Here is a 12,823-nt window from a genome sequence, read left to right as displayed (position 1 = left end):
CTGAACCGACACTCACCCTAAGAGATTTACACATGGTAGTACCCGCAAGTTCACTATTTATTTATAGTTTCTTCTTGTTTCTCCTCACCATGCAAAGCTTCATACAATACTTCCTTTCACTTTTTGATCAGTGCAATGGGTTCTTTTGTGTGCGTTAAAAATACACAAAACCAACAGCTTTACGTCCCATCCGAAGGACGAAGCAATTGCGGTTAAGTGTCTTGCTTAACGACACAAGTGTCACAACCAGGACCCAAACTCACACGCTGCTGTTTTGGAAACACCAGAGCTTGAGTCTGGTGCTCTTATAACTGCTCATCAGCCACAACACACCACAATGAAGAACCTGTGAGACGTTTGCATTGTTATCACATTAAATCGCAACTCAAACTGTAACAGTATTTAAAGGCAGTAGACACTATTGGTAATTGTCAAAGACTAGCCTTCACAGTTGGTGTATCTCAACATATGCATAAAATAACAAACCTGTGAACATTTGAGCTGAATCGATCATCGAACTTGCGAGATAATATGAAAGAAAAAAACACCCTTGTCACACAAAGTTGTGTGCGCTTAGATGGTTGATTTCGAGACCTCAAGTTCTAAATCTGAGGTCTCGAAATCAAATCGTGGAAAATAACTTCTTTCTCGAAACTATGGCACTTCAGAGGGAGCCACTCCTCACAATGTTTTATACCATCAACCTCTCTCCATTACTCGTTACCAAGTAAGGTTTTACGCTAATAATTATTTTGAGTAATTACCAATAGTGTCCACTGCCTTTAAGGAATATACAGAAGTCAATCAAATCAAACATGAAATGATTTATATGAGAGACTACCTACCAACAAGTTGACAGAACTGTCCAGTGTAGGCCGGTGGACAGAGGCAGATTCCATCGTTACACACTCCACCATTCATACAATCTCCACTACAAGAGTTTTCAGATGCTGTGGAAAAAATCAAGCCATTTGGGTTTATTGATATTTTTTATTTATTTTTTAACATCAGACAATCACCTACAACACAGACTTTTTAGATGTCATTCAAATCTCAGCTCTTAACGTGAGCAATGGTCGTTCGAATATGGCGCCATATAAATGTTACGATTGATTGATTGATTGACTGATTGCTTGATTGATTGACTGATTGACTGTTTGATTGATTGACTGACTGATGGATTGATTGATTGATTGATTGATTGATTGACTGATTGATAGAGTGATTGATTGATTGATTGATTGATTGATTGATTGATATGTACTTACGATTCATGGTAATAATAACCGAGGCCACCAGGGGACCACCTGAGCAGGTGTACGTTCCTATGTCTTCTTCTTGTAGGCTAGTGATTACCAGTTGACTTGCAGTTGGAGATAAGTTCTCAACAAAGATACGCGTTCCATCACCTTGGAAACCGATGACAATAGATTAGTCCCAAATAATAATAAAACTAATAATTATAATAATAATATTAAAAGTGGCTTCTTACATAGCGTGCATATGCGCGCTCAAGGTACCTTCACATACATTCATGAATACCTCAGAAAGTTTCGCTATTCCTATTGGTGGAGATCGCGTCACATGGGTGTGTATAATTAATAAACCTTCGTTTATGACCGGTAAAAAGTGTTAACTCATGAACGTGACAAGTTTTATTTTTCTTTTTTTTTTCTGCTCAATTAGATGTTATTCCTTTTCAGAAATGTTCTTGAAATTTCCAGACTGACCTGGGTCTCCCACTAGTAGCTGATGATCGTCAGGATTGGTCCATACAGGTGACTCTGTTGTGGTACTATCATTTGTATAACACAAATACACCACAGTACTTCCAATGGTAGGCTCAAAGTCTGTAGTTCTGGTTATTTGTAAAACAACGCTCTCTTCCACTGCACAGTCTATACCGGACCAACCTGGCGGACATTTACAAACGTCGTCTACGCATTCTCCACCATTCAGACATGGTGGCTCACAATCTGCAAAAAAAAAAGACCACAGTCAAAATAATCAGTAAGGATATAACAACCAAGTATTTGTGCAAAGGAGAGTCTTAGCAAAAAATGCTCAAGAGCCTAATTTCGAAAATGCCTGCAACTTGCTTAGCACAAACAACTTTTGCTTAGCGAAAATAGGTTACCAGCAAGAACCTCAAACAATTACCTATGCTGCGACTGGTACTCCGGTAATTTTTTGCTATGCAAAGAAGTTTGCGAAGCAGAATTTTCTGCTCAACAGCTTAATGAAATTGTGCCCTGATCACATCATTCTTTAATTTTAAGAAACCACTATACTAAATTACCTAAACACTGAAACCGATATTCACTGGAGACAAAGTGACAAAACTGAGCAACGAGTGATCAAGTTTGAATCCCACCCGGGTAGAATGCCAGTTATTTTTTGTTCACAAACTCAGGTACTGAGTATACATACAATGCTAATACACGTTAGAGCAAAGGTAAAACCAAAATTAATGATCAATTTTGGTTGACTATCGCATTCTCTCATATCAGCTTTCATATAGAGAAGAATGGAAATTTGAGATTTACTCATTTTCCAATAGGTCCTCGTGTGAGTGAGAAAACAAAATATATTTAAGTCTCTAACCTTACTTTAAAATGGTGTAAATTGCCCTTGTATTTGATAACCTTCCGGAGCAAAATTCATAAACATCCAAAAACATCCGATGACATCATTCTGAGAACAGTGGGTCTGTCCATTTTGGTATGGGATGTTTTGGTTCATTTGGGCGTATTTTCAGCATGAGTTAATTAAGATGACAAACATTTATCCGACTCAACATTTATCCAAATAATCAGAGCCCAATTTCATGGCTCTGCTTTTACCGCCGAATTCTGCGCTTACGATCACGATTCCCTGTGATATACGCTTGCCGTAAGCACAGAATTCCCTGCTTCTGTAAGCACTGATTCTGTGCTTACTGTAAACACAGAGCCATGACATGTGGCCCTGGTGAGGCTTTCAGTAGCACTATGTGCAAATTGCTTTCGAGTAGTGTTTGTTTTAAATCCATTTGACACTTTCGGTTCAGGAAAAAAACAAAAAGTTCACAGAATTACAAATAACTTACAGGGTTTACAGAAGGAAATGGTGAAAGACTTTTCTTGAAATATTATTCCATGAAATGCTTTACTTTTTGAGAAAACAGCAAAACAATATCAATTCTCGTTAACGAGAATTACTGATTTATTTTAAACACATGTCATGAAACGGCGAAACGCGCGGAAACAAGGGTGGGTTTTCCCGTTATTTTCTCCCGACTCCGATGACCGATTGAGCCTAAATTTTCACAGGTCTGTTATTTGATATAGAAGTTGTGGTACACGAAGTGTGGGCCTTGGACAATACTGTTTACCGAAAGGGTCCAATGGCTTTAAAACAGAACCGGTGGTTGACAACTGAAGTTTCGATCAGTATGCTCTGATCGTCTTCAGAATGATAACTTACCAAGTATCTGACAGTAGTTCCCAGTGTAACCATTGGGACAAACACATTGAGATTTCTCACATGTTCCTCCATTGAAACATGGCGGGTCACAGATCCGTTCTGAAATTATAAATACAAAAAATAGTTTAATGGCCTGACGTTTCGACCCTAGCAGAGTCCTTCTCCAAGGCTAAATGATGTCACAACAAACATGAACGTGTATTACTATAATATTGTGGAAATGTTTTGTGGAAACAAATGTATATTGAATTGAATTGAATTGAACAAATTTATGTTTTTAATTTGGATTGTAACAATCTGATTTACCTGCAAGGACCAGAGTAAAGGATGTAGTGAGTGGCCCAGCTCTGCATTGATACGTCCCAACATCTGCCTCAGTGAAGTTATGGATAACAAGTGTATTCTCAAAGGGTGGGTTGCGCTGGGTGTAAACTCGGTCATTAGTGGATCCTATGCAGATAGAAAAAAGTAATAATAATAATAATAATAAATATACATTTTTACATATTTAAAATAAAATATTTTAAGACACTGGACACTATTAGTAATTGTCAAAGACCAGTCTTCTAACTTGGTGTATCTCAACATATGCATGAAATAACAAACCTGTGAAAATTTGAGCTCAATTGGTCGTCCAAGTTGCAAGATAATAATAAAAGAAAAAACGCCCTTGTCACACCAAGTTGTGTGCTTTCATATGATTGATTTTGTAACCTCCAATTCTAATTCTGAGGTCTCAAAATAAAATTCAGTGAAAATTACTTCTTTCTCGAAAACTATGTGACTTCAGAGGGAGCCGTTTCTCACAATTTTTTATACTATCAACCTCTCCCCATTACATGTTACCAAGTAAGGTTTTATGCTAATAATTATTTTGAGTAATTACCAATGGTGTCCACTGCTTTTAAGGGAAGCTATCTACTATCATTATCTTCAAACGGTTCAATTTTAATGTACATATGTGGACATTGAGTCAAAAGTACCCAGACCCTTTAAAGCCATTGGACCCTTTCGGTACAGAAACAAAACAAAAAAGTTCACAGACTTACAAATAACTTACAGGGTTTACAGAAGGTAGTGGTGAAAGACTTCTCTTGAAATATTATTCCATGAAATGCTTTACTTTTTGAGAAAACAGTAAAACAATATCAATTCTCGGTATCGAGAATTACGGATTTATTTTAAACACATGTCATGACACGGGAAACGTGCGGATACAAGGGTGGGTTTTCCCGTTATTTTCTCCCGACTCCAATGACCGATTGAGCCTAAATTTTCACAGGTTTGTTATTTTATATAGAAGTTGTGATACACGAAGTGTGGGCCTTGGACAATACTGTTTACCGAAAGGGTCCAATGGCTTTAATAAATGCCTCAAATGATATTGCTTGAGGATCTACTAAGATACCTACCTTACAATAATAACAAAACCATCTTTATAAAGGGCTAAAATGCCATAATGTCCTCAAAGTGTGCTTACCCCATAGAGTTTTATATAAGAACTAGAAGGCGCTGATGATACTGCTCGCACAAAGGCGACGGGACCGCAAGGAGACACGCGCCACTCTGTACGCGCGTTGAATGTGAAGTATACGTTGGAATTTGTGTTTATGGAACGCTATGCGATGCTGTTTTGTCAACTTACAAAATGGCCGCACGCGCATGCCGGGCCGCGCGTAACGGCCAGTGCGCCCTCTATAGTTCTTATATATAACTCTATGGCTTACCTTTGTCCACTGATCTGATGACTGAAGTATCTGGATATCTCCATACAGGATTTCTAGATGGGTATCTACCAGATGTCAGACACAAGAATTCTAAATCCTCACCCACCATTGGATTATGTTTGATGTTGGGCACAATGGCAATAGATCCAGTACGGCTCACTAGATCAAATAAACAAAAACACATACATTTATTATATAACTTGAAATCAGTTGACTCTATAGACTGTATTGATTAACCTCTGTTTTGCTATGAAAGTCACCATCTTGTAGGGAAAACCATATGCGCGTCCAACCGCGTACATCTATGAAGCACGCAGCACGCAACATTCCCGGTTTGATTTATACGGCAAATGCACGCACACATGCACACACCTGCGCACAGACGCCACGTCGCAGGGCAGATATTTGAACGGTGACATCATGTTCAATCCGTTTATAGACGATATGAGCAGTGACATCACATGTTCACAAAAGAGCCACAGAGCCTGGACTTCCTGCAGGCAAGATTTGTACACAGCTCAATGGAAGGAAACATAACATCTTATATTTTATGGAGATTGCACTGTCCAATTCTTATCAACTTTTGATATGATGAAAGGGGGGCACATCTCAACACTTTTCCACCTTTTACTTTCATAACTCTTGGATTTATGCAAAACAAGTTCTCAAAAGAACATAATCTACCAAGCAAGTAGACATCCACATTGTGTTACCACAAACCAAACATTACAGATACATGTACAAACCTCTGATTTCACAATATTTCCCCCTGAACTCCTGCGGGCATTGACAACGACCTTTGACACAGGTTCCTTCATTGGCACACATCAGCGGACATGGATGTTCTGGGGACAAAAGCAAGAAAAATCGGCTTTCAAAAGGGGAAGAGTGATATTACCTTTAATTTAGAATTGTGCAATACTTTAATATATGGAGCCAGAACATTAGTGAAGTAATCAATTAAGTTATGAAAGTAGTGCGTTCTGCTCTACCAGCCAGGCTCCTAGCGGATGATACCCTTGCCTACATCCTTATGGACTGTGAAGAGGGTAACCCTGTTTCAACACCATGAGTAGGTGGCAGTTGATTTTGGTCAACAGCTCAAATCAGTTGAGTGTAGCCCTCATCGTAAAGTGGCCATCCGACCTTGTGATGTTATGCAATATCTTATTAAAAAAAGTATAGACTAAATTATTGTAAGAGTAGGGAGGTTTTAGCTTTAGATACGCGAGCAAACACGTTAACGTGAACGTCAAAATATTGTGTTGTTTTGAGGTGACGCCATCACTTTGGGCTTATTTCATGCTCACGTAAGATGTCTGCATGTACGTACCTAACGTGAAAAATGGTAACTTCACGTATGCTAAAAACGTGAGATTTTAACAACACAACTTTCTGACGTTCACATTCATGTGTTTGCTTGCGTAACGGGACACGCAACGGTGACAGAGCTTTCTCTGTTGCAGCTTCTGAATTATGGAACACTCTCTCTTCCAAAATTTAAAATGCTTCTTCCATACATGTACAAGCATTTTAAACCTTGTTGAAGACTCACTTGTTCGAATCTTTGTAGTTACCCCATTCTGCAGCTTGTTATTAATTATAAATTGTGTTTATTTCTCATGTCTATTTCTGCTTTTGTTTTGCCTAGTTTGTTTAGACCCATTGTTCTTTGTATTTGGTGCTGTTGCCCGGGTTTGCTATAGTCTTCACCAGGACACCAGCACCATGAGCTTAGAAACGTAGTATTAAAGGAACACGTTACCTCGGCTCGTTCGAGTTGGTCTTTGAAAAGCGTTTGTAACCATAAGCGTTCATAAAATGCATATGGTTAGGAAGATGTTTTAAAAGTAGAATACAATGATCCGTACACATTAGCCTCGAAATTGCGTGGTTTTCCTTTTTACTTTGCGAACTAATACCGTCGGCCATTTATGGGAGTCAAAAATTTGACTCCCATAAAGATCGACCGTATTTGTCGACGAGGTAGAAGGAAAACCACGCACTTTCGCGTGATACTTGTGTGGATCATTATACTCTACTTTTAAAATATCTTTCTAATCATGTGCATTTTATAACAAACGGTTAAAAACACTTTTCAAAGACCAACTCGACCAATCCAAGGCAACGGGTTCCTTTAAGCGCTGTATAAATTTATATTATTATTATAATAGTGTAGTAAGGACGTTACCATAGAGAGTGATGATAATGGAGCTGTTGAGCGGCCCGGCAGCGCAGGTATAGAGCCCAGCATCTTCCTCTGATAGTAAATTGATCTTAAGACGACTTGATGTTTCATTGATTAACTCTACATACACCCTCTCAACACCATCTACAATGAAAATCAAATCGGTGGTAAACTATAAATAGAAACTTTCTTAAAGGGTCTATAACACAATGTCCACACATTTACATTAAACTTACATAGTTTGAAGATAATGCTGGTAGAAAGCCTCCCTTAAATTACTTACTGAGGTGTTGTAGTTTTTGAGAAATGAGACAAGCAATGTCACAAAAATAATTTTCTTCCCAGGTTTAGCATGTAAAAACAGCACATCAGTAAGTAATATTTGAAGGGAAGCTTTCTACTATCATTATCTCCAACCCCTGTAAGTTTAATGTAAATCTGTGGACAATTACCTGGATCCTTTAAAAACCATCCAGCTGTATTTACCACTGCAAACACTTTCTCTACACCATCTTCGACAGTATATTTATATCATGCCTACAAAAAGGCTTGCAAGGCAAAAAATTGCTAAGCACAGAAAAATATAGCTGTGAGCAGACACTGGTAACCATGCAGCTAAAGTTTACATTATTGTGCAACTGGTGCCCCATCCTTTTTTGCTTAGGAAGGAAACTTGCTAAGCAGTATTTTCTGCTTAACAGCTTTACAAAACTGGGTTTGGACTAACTGGTTAAATACCTGGTACTCCTGGCTGTACTATCTGGTTACTAGATAGTTTATCTGGTTACTAGATAGTTTAACTTGTTACTGTCTATAGTTATGATCTATAACTACTAAGTTACTAACCTGGTACTCTTGGTTGCACAATCCGGTTACTAGGATCTCTCCAGATTATATTCGATGGTGCCCCAGTCCCTTCAGTGAAACTAACTGGTTATGATCTGGTTACTATAACTAACAAGTTACTAACCTGGTACTCCTGGCTGTACAATCCGGTTACTAGGATCTCTCCAGATTAGATCCGATGGTGCCCCAGTCCTTTCAGTGAAACTAACTGGTTATGATCTGGTTACTATAACTAACAAGTTACTAACCTGGTACTCCTGGCTGTACAATCGGTTACTAGGATCTCTCCAGATTAGATCCGATGGTGCCCCAGTCCTTTCAGTGAAACTAACTGGTTATGATCTGGTTACTATAACTAACAAGTTACTAACCTGGTACTCCTGGCTTTACAATCGGTTACTAGGATCTCTCCAGATTAGATCCGATGGTGCCCCAGTCCTTTCAGTGAAACTAACTGGTTATGATCTGGTTACTATAACTAACAAGTTACTAACCTGGTACTCCTGGTTGCACAATCCGGTTACTAGGATCTCTCCAGATTATATTCGATGGTGCCCCAGTCCTTTCAGTGAAACTAACTGGTTATGATCTGGTTACTATAACTAACAAGTTACTAACCTGGTACTCCTGGCTGTACAATCCGGTTACTAGGATCTCTCCAGATTAGATCCGATGGTGCCCCAGTCCCTTCGGTGTAGCACAAGAATGCAGAATTCTCTCCTACGTATGTTATCTGATCTTGTTCTGGTTTGATCTCGATGGACACTGGCAGATATTCTGAGGAATAGAAATAATAATAATAATAATAGTAAAAATTTATATAGCCCCATATCCATCGAAAACAATGCTCCATGGCGCTAATACAGAGAAACATTAAAAATTTAGACAATCAGCAAAAACAACAAGATATCAAAATAAGTTCAAAATCAAGCGAACAATGACAAGCAATTAAAGAAATTAACAATAAACAATGGAAAGGTATAAAATATACAATAGTATGCACAATTTAAAACTGCAAAGAGATTGTACAAACAGACCAGCTGTGACCCAATAAAATTGTAAAAAGAGACATTCACTAAAACTCCAGGGAAACGATAATTAATTACAGAATGGAAAATAAGTGCTACAAGAGACCTTAAATGAATAATAAAAAACACAACTACTTGAACAATAAACAGTTATAAAAATGCCTTTCGAAAGAAATGGGTTTTTAGCCCGGATTTAAAAACATCAATACTTGCTGTTCCCCTGAGACACAAATTCAGCTGGTTCCACAAGTTCGGGGGCAATGGCGGAAAAAGCTCTATCCCCAAAAGTACATAATCTGGTATTGCAGTGTTGTAGAAACAGCAAATCATTCTATAGACCTATATCACGCTGCCACTATCTTGGTCATGTTCCCCGTTTCTTCTGTAATGAATGCCAACATTCATTTTCGCAAACATGGCACAAGACTATTATGTCGTCCAGCCTAACTTTGGTTACAGTGAGTTGGAAGGGAGTAAAAATCAAGATGGCCACACCGTGATCAAGGTCTACTGTACTTCTTAAAGGGAAGGTATATGTTTGGAAACCACTCTTAAAATTAGTTGAAATAAAAACTTTTTTGTAAGAAGCTTACAGTTGCGATTGATAGTAAAAAGCTTTTTAAGAAACAGTTCACCTCAATGTTATGTGGTTATGAACATAGATATCAGTTATATGCCCCAAAATTTAATAATAATAATAATAATGATATCAAAGTCTTATATAGCGCATGTATCTACCAAACATGGTACTCAAAGCGCTGAGTAATACAAACTTTCAGAAATATAGGTTATAGTAAGTGATGAATTCTAAAACCAAATTATGTAGCACCTTTTAAGGGTTAAGAAGGTGCTATGGCGCATTTAGCAGCCACAACCAGGAACACCTGGGCGAACCCCTTCTCTTTTCGATAAGTACACTGGGTTCTTTTCCATGCGTTACACAACACATGGGACCAACGGCTTTACGTCCCATCCATCGGATGAAGCAATGGTTAGTAGTGCCTTGCTTAAGGACACACGTGTCACGGCTGGGGATTCGAACCCACACTCTGCTGATCAGAAACACCAGAGTTTTAATTCCGTGCTCTTAAAGCCAGTGGACACTTTCGGTAAACAGTATTGTCCAAGGCCCACACTTAGTGTATCACAACTTATATATAAAATACCAAACCTGGGAAAATTTAGGCTCAATGGGTCATCGGAGTCGGGAGAAAATAACGGGAAAACCCACCCTTGTATCCGCACATTTCGCCGTGTCATGCAATGTGCTTACAATAAATCCGTAATTCTTGCTAACGAGAATTGATAATTGTTATAATGTTTTCTCAAAAAGTAAAGCATTTCATGGAATAATATTTGAAGAGAAGCCTTTTACCATTACCTTCTGTAAACCCTGTAGGTTAGTTGTAAATCTGTGAACTTTTATTTTTTTTTCTGTTCCGAAAGTGTATAATGGCTTTAACCGCTTGGCCGCGACACTTCCGTTAATTCCAAATTTGATTCTGAGAAGCGTTATTCTTCCTTCATGATTGAGAGATACTTACGAATATGTTCACAACGTTCTCCTTTAAACCCACGAGGACAAAGACACATCCTATTCTCACATGCTCCTCCATTCAGACACGGCGGATCACATTCTGAAACTACAATCATCAAGTATTTTAAGCATTAAAGGCAGTGGACACTATTGGTAATTACTCAAAACAATCATTAGCGTAAAACCTTTCTTGGTGACGGTTAATGGGGAGAGGTTGATGGTATAAAACATTGTGAGAAACGGCTCCCTCTGAAGTAATTTTCAACGAATTTGATTTCGAAACCTCAGATTTACATGTAGAACTTGATGTCTCGAAGTCAACCATCTTAACGCACACAACTTCGTGTGAAAAGGGTGTTTCTTCTTTCATTATTATCTCGCAACTTTGACGACGGATTGAGCTCAAATTTTCACAGGTTAGTTATTTTATGCATATGTTGAGATACACCAACTGTGAAGACTAGTCTTTGACAATTACCAATGGTGTCCACTGCCTTGAACTCCTGTCACATATCAATAGTTTAAGCACAAAACGTGCACACAACATGGTAGTGTGGCTGGTAAACTTATACTGTTCAGCATAATTTGGTTGTGCTTATAGCTACATTTTGTGCTTAAGCAGGTCTAAGAATTGGGCCCAGATCAACGACCAAACTTAATGCATTAATTTTCACACATTCAATAGATCTACTGAAGATGATAAATGCAACCTTACCAGTAATCTGACAATAATTTCCTCTGAATCCGTCTTCACAGAAACACTCTCCATTCAGGCAGTACCCTCTCAAGCATTCTGGTAAACATGGCAAAGCTGCAACACACAAAATAAATTAATTTAAAGAATGGGTTATAGAGAGGTACATGTATTTAAGAACTGACTCTGCAGTAGTGCAGTTAATAACAATCCTATACATGTAAGCTAAAGTAGTAGTCCCAGCCAATTTTGTATACCTTCCGCACAGGTAGTAGTTCAAAAGCAGGACAGTTCTTTTCAGAACTGAGAAGTCTTCCGAACGATCCGATTACTCCGCAATATCGCGGAGTAGATTATCGGATAAAATAAAGCCAGATAGTTCTCTAAAGAACAAACTCTACCGAGCAAGTAGATACACACATGCTGTTACCGCAAACCACAACACTAAAATAGCACTGACGATGTATTATTTTTCATCATTTGCAATTTGTGTTTCCTAAATTGAAATTTATGTTATACAAAAAATAGTTTCCTCTCATTACAGACACAGAAAAAGCCCTAATTAATGTTTTCTGAATATTGTGTCGGGTGTTTTTATTTTTATTTTGTTTACCCATGATAATTGGGTAACAATTTGACCTAACCTAAATGACATATACTAATACCGTTAACCTTTGACCTCACCTTGTACAATAAGAGCTACAGCATTACGTAGAGGGCCGGCTCGACAGTAATAAGTATCGTTATCTTCCCAGGTTAGGTTGACTTTAACCAACTGGACTTCATTCGGTGACAGACGTCGGATATACTGATGTGGATTACCACCTAAAAAAAAACAACAGTTAAAGGTAATAATCAATAATCTATCAATCAATAAACTGTTAATCAAAACTCTGTCAGAAAATCCAAACTGTTCAGTAACTTATTGTAGAGACATGGGTAGAAGGCAGTTCTCTATGTAAAAAGCATGAGCATTCACCAATTATTAAAAAAGCAAAATCCAGAAGATGACATCTAAAAAATAAGGTGATCTCTCGAGTGATACTCCCTACAAAATAATATGATACTAATAATAACAAATTCTTATCTGGCGCATTTCACAATAACCGTCTCAATGCGCTTTACATTAGTGCCCTGGTCATAGGGCCAATAACATCCCTTAATGTTTCTCAGCTCCCTGGGCATGCTGGGGAGTATACAGCCCTGAGCTGCCTGTAAGGCGCTTATGGCTTTTCATACACAATATCAACCTCTACCCTTCGCAGGTACCCATTTATACCCCTGGGTGAAGAGAAGCAATTATAGTAAAGTACATGCATAAGGACACAAGTGTCACGA

General features: G+C 38.2%; 1 protein-coding gene across 1 annotated transcript in view; it reads right to left on the bottom strand.

Moving 5' to 3' along the window:
- LOC139951513 (uncharacterized) overlaps nt 1-12,823 on the bottom strand; it is a 357,017-nt gene that overhangs the window by 50,374 nt on the left and 293,820 nt on the right. The window contains exons 174-185 of the mRNA XM_071950443.1: nt 12,170-12,310; nt 11,507-11,602; nt 10,799-10,897; nt 8,845-9,003; nt 7,384-7,524; nt 5,939-6,037; nt 5,193-5,351; nt 3,772-3,915; nt 3,466-3,564; nt 1,731-1,976; nt 1,269-1,409; nt 846-950 (exon numbers count right to left, since the gene is read on the bottom strand). Coding sequence (XP_071806544.1) covers nt 846-950; nt 1,269-1,409; nt 1,731-1,976; nt 3,466-3,564; nt 3,772-3,915; nt 5,193-5,351; nt 5,939-6,037; nt 7,384-7,524; nt 8,845-9,003; nt 10,799-10,897; nt 11,507-11,602; nt 12,170-12,310 — 1,629 coding nt within the window. The remainder of the gene's footprint in view (nt 1-845; nt 951-1,268; nt 1,410-1,730; nt 1,977-3,465; nt 3,565-3,771; nt 3,916-5,192; nt 5,352-5,938; nt 6,038-7,383; nt 7,525-8,844; nt 9,004-10,798; nt 10,898-11,506; nt 11,603-12,169; nt 12,311-12,823) is intronic.

This window comes from Asterias amurensis, chromosome 19, assembly GCF_032118995.1.
Source record: "Asterias amurensis chromosome 19, ASM3211899v1".
In the NCBI taxonomy this organism is placed as follows: domain Eukaryota; kingdom Metazoa; phylum Echinodermata; class Asteroidea; order Forcipulatida; family Asteriidae; genus Asterias; species Asterias amurensis.
Note: the sequence above shows the minus strand (reverse complement) of the source record. Positions and strands in the feature narration are given on the sequence as shown.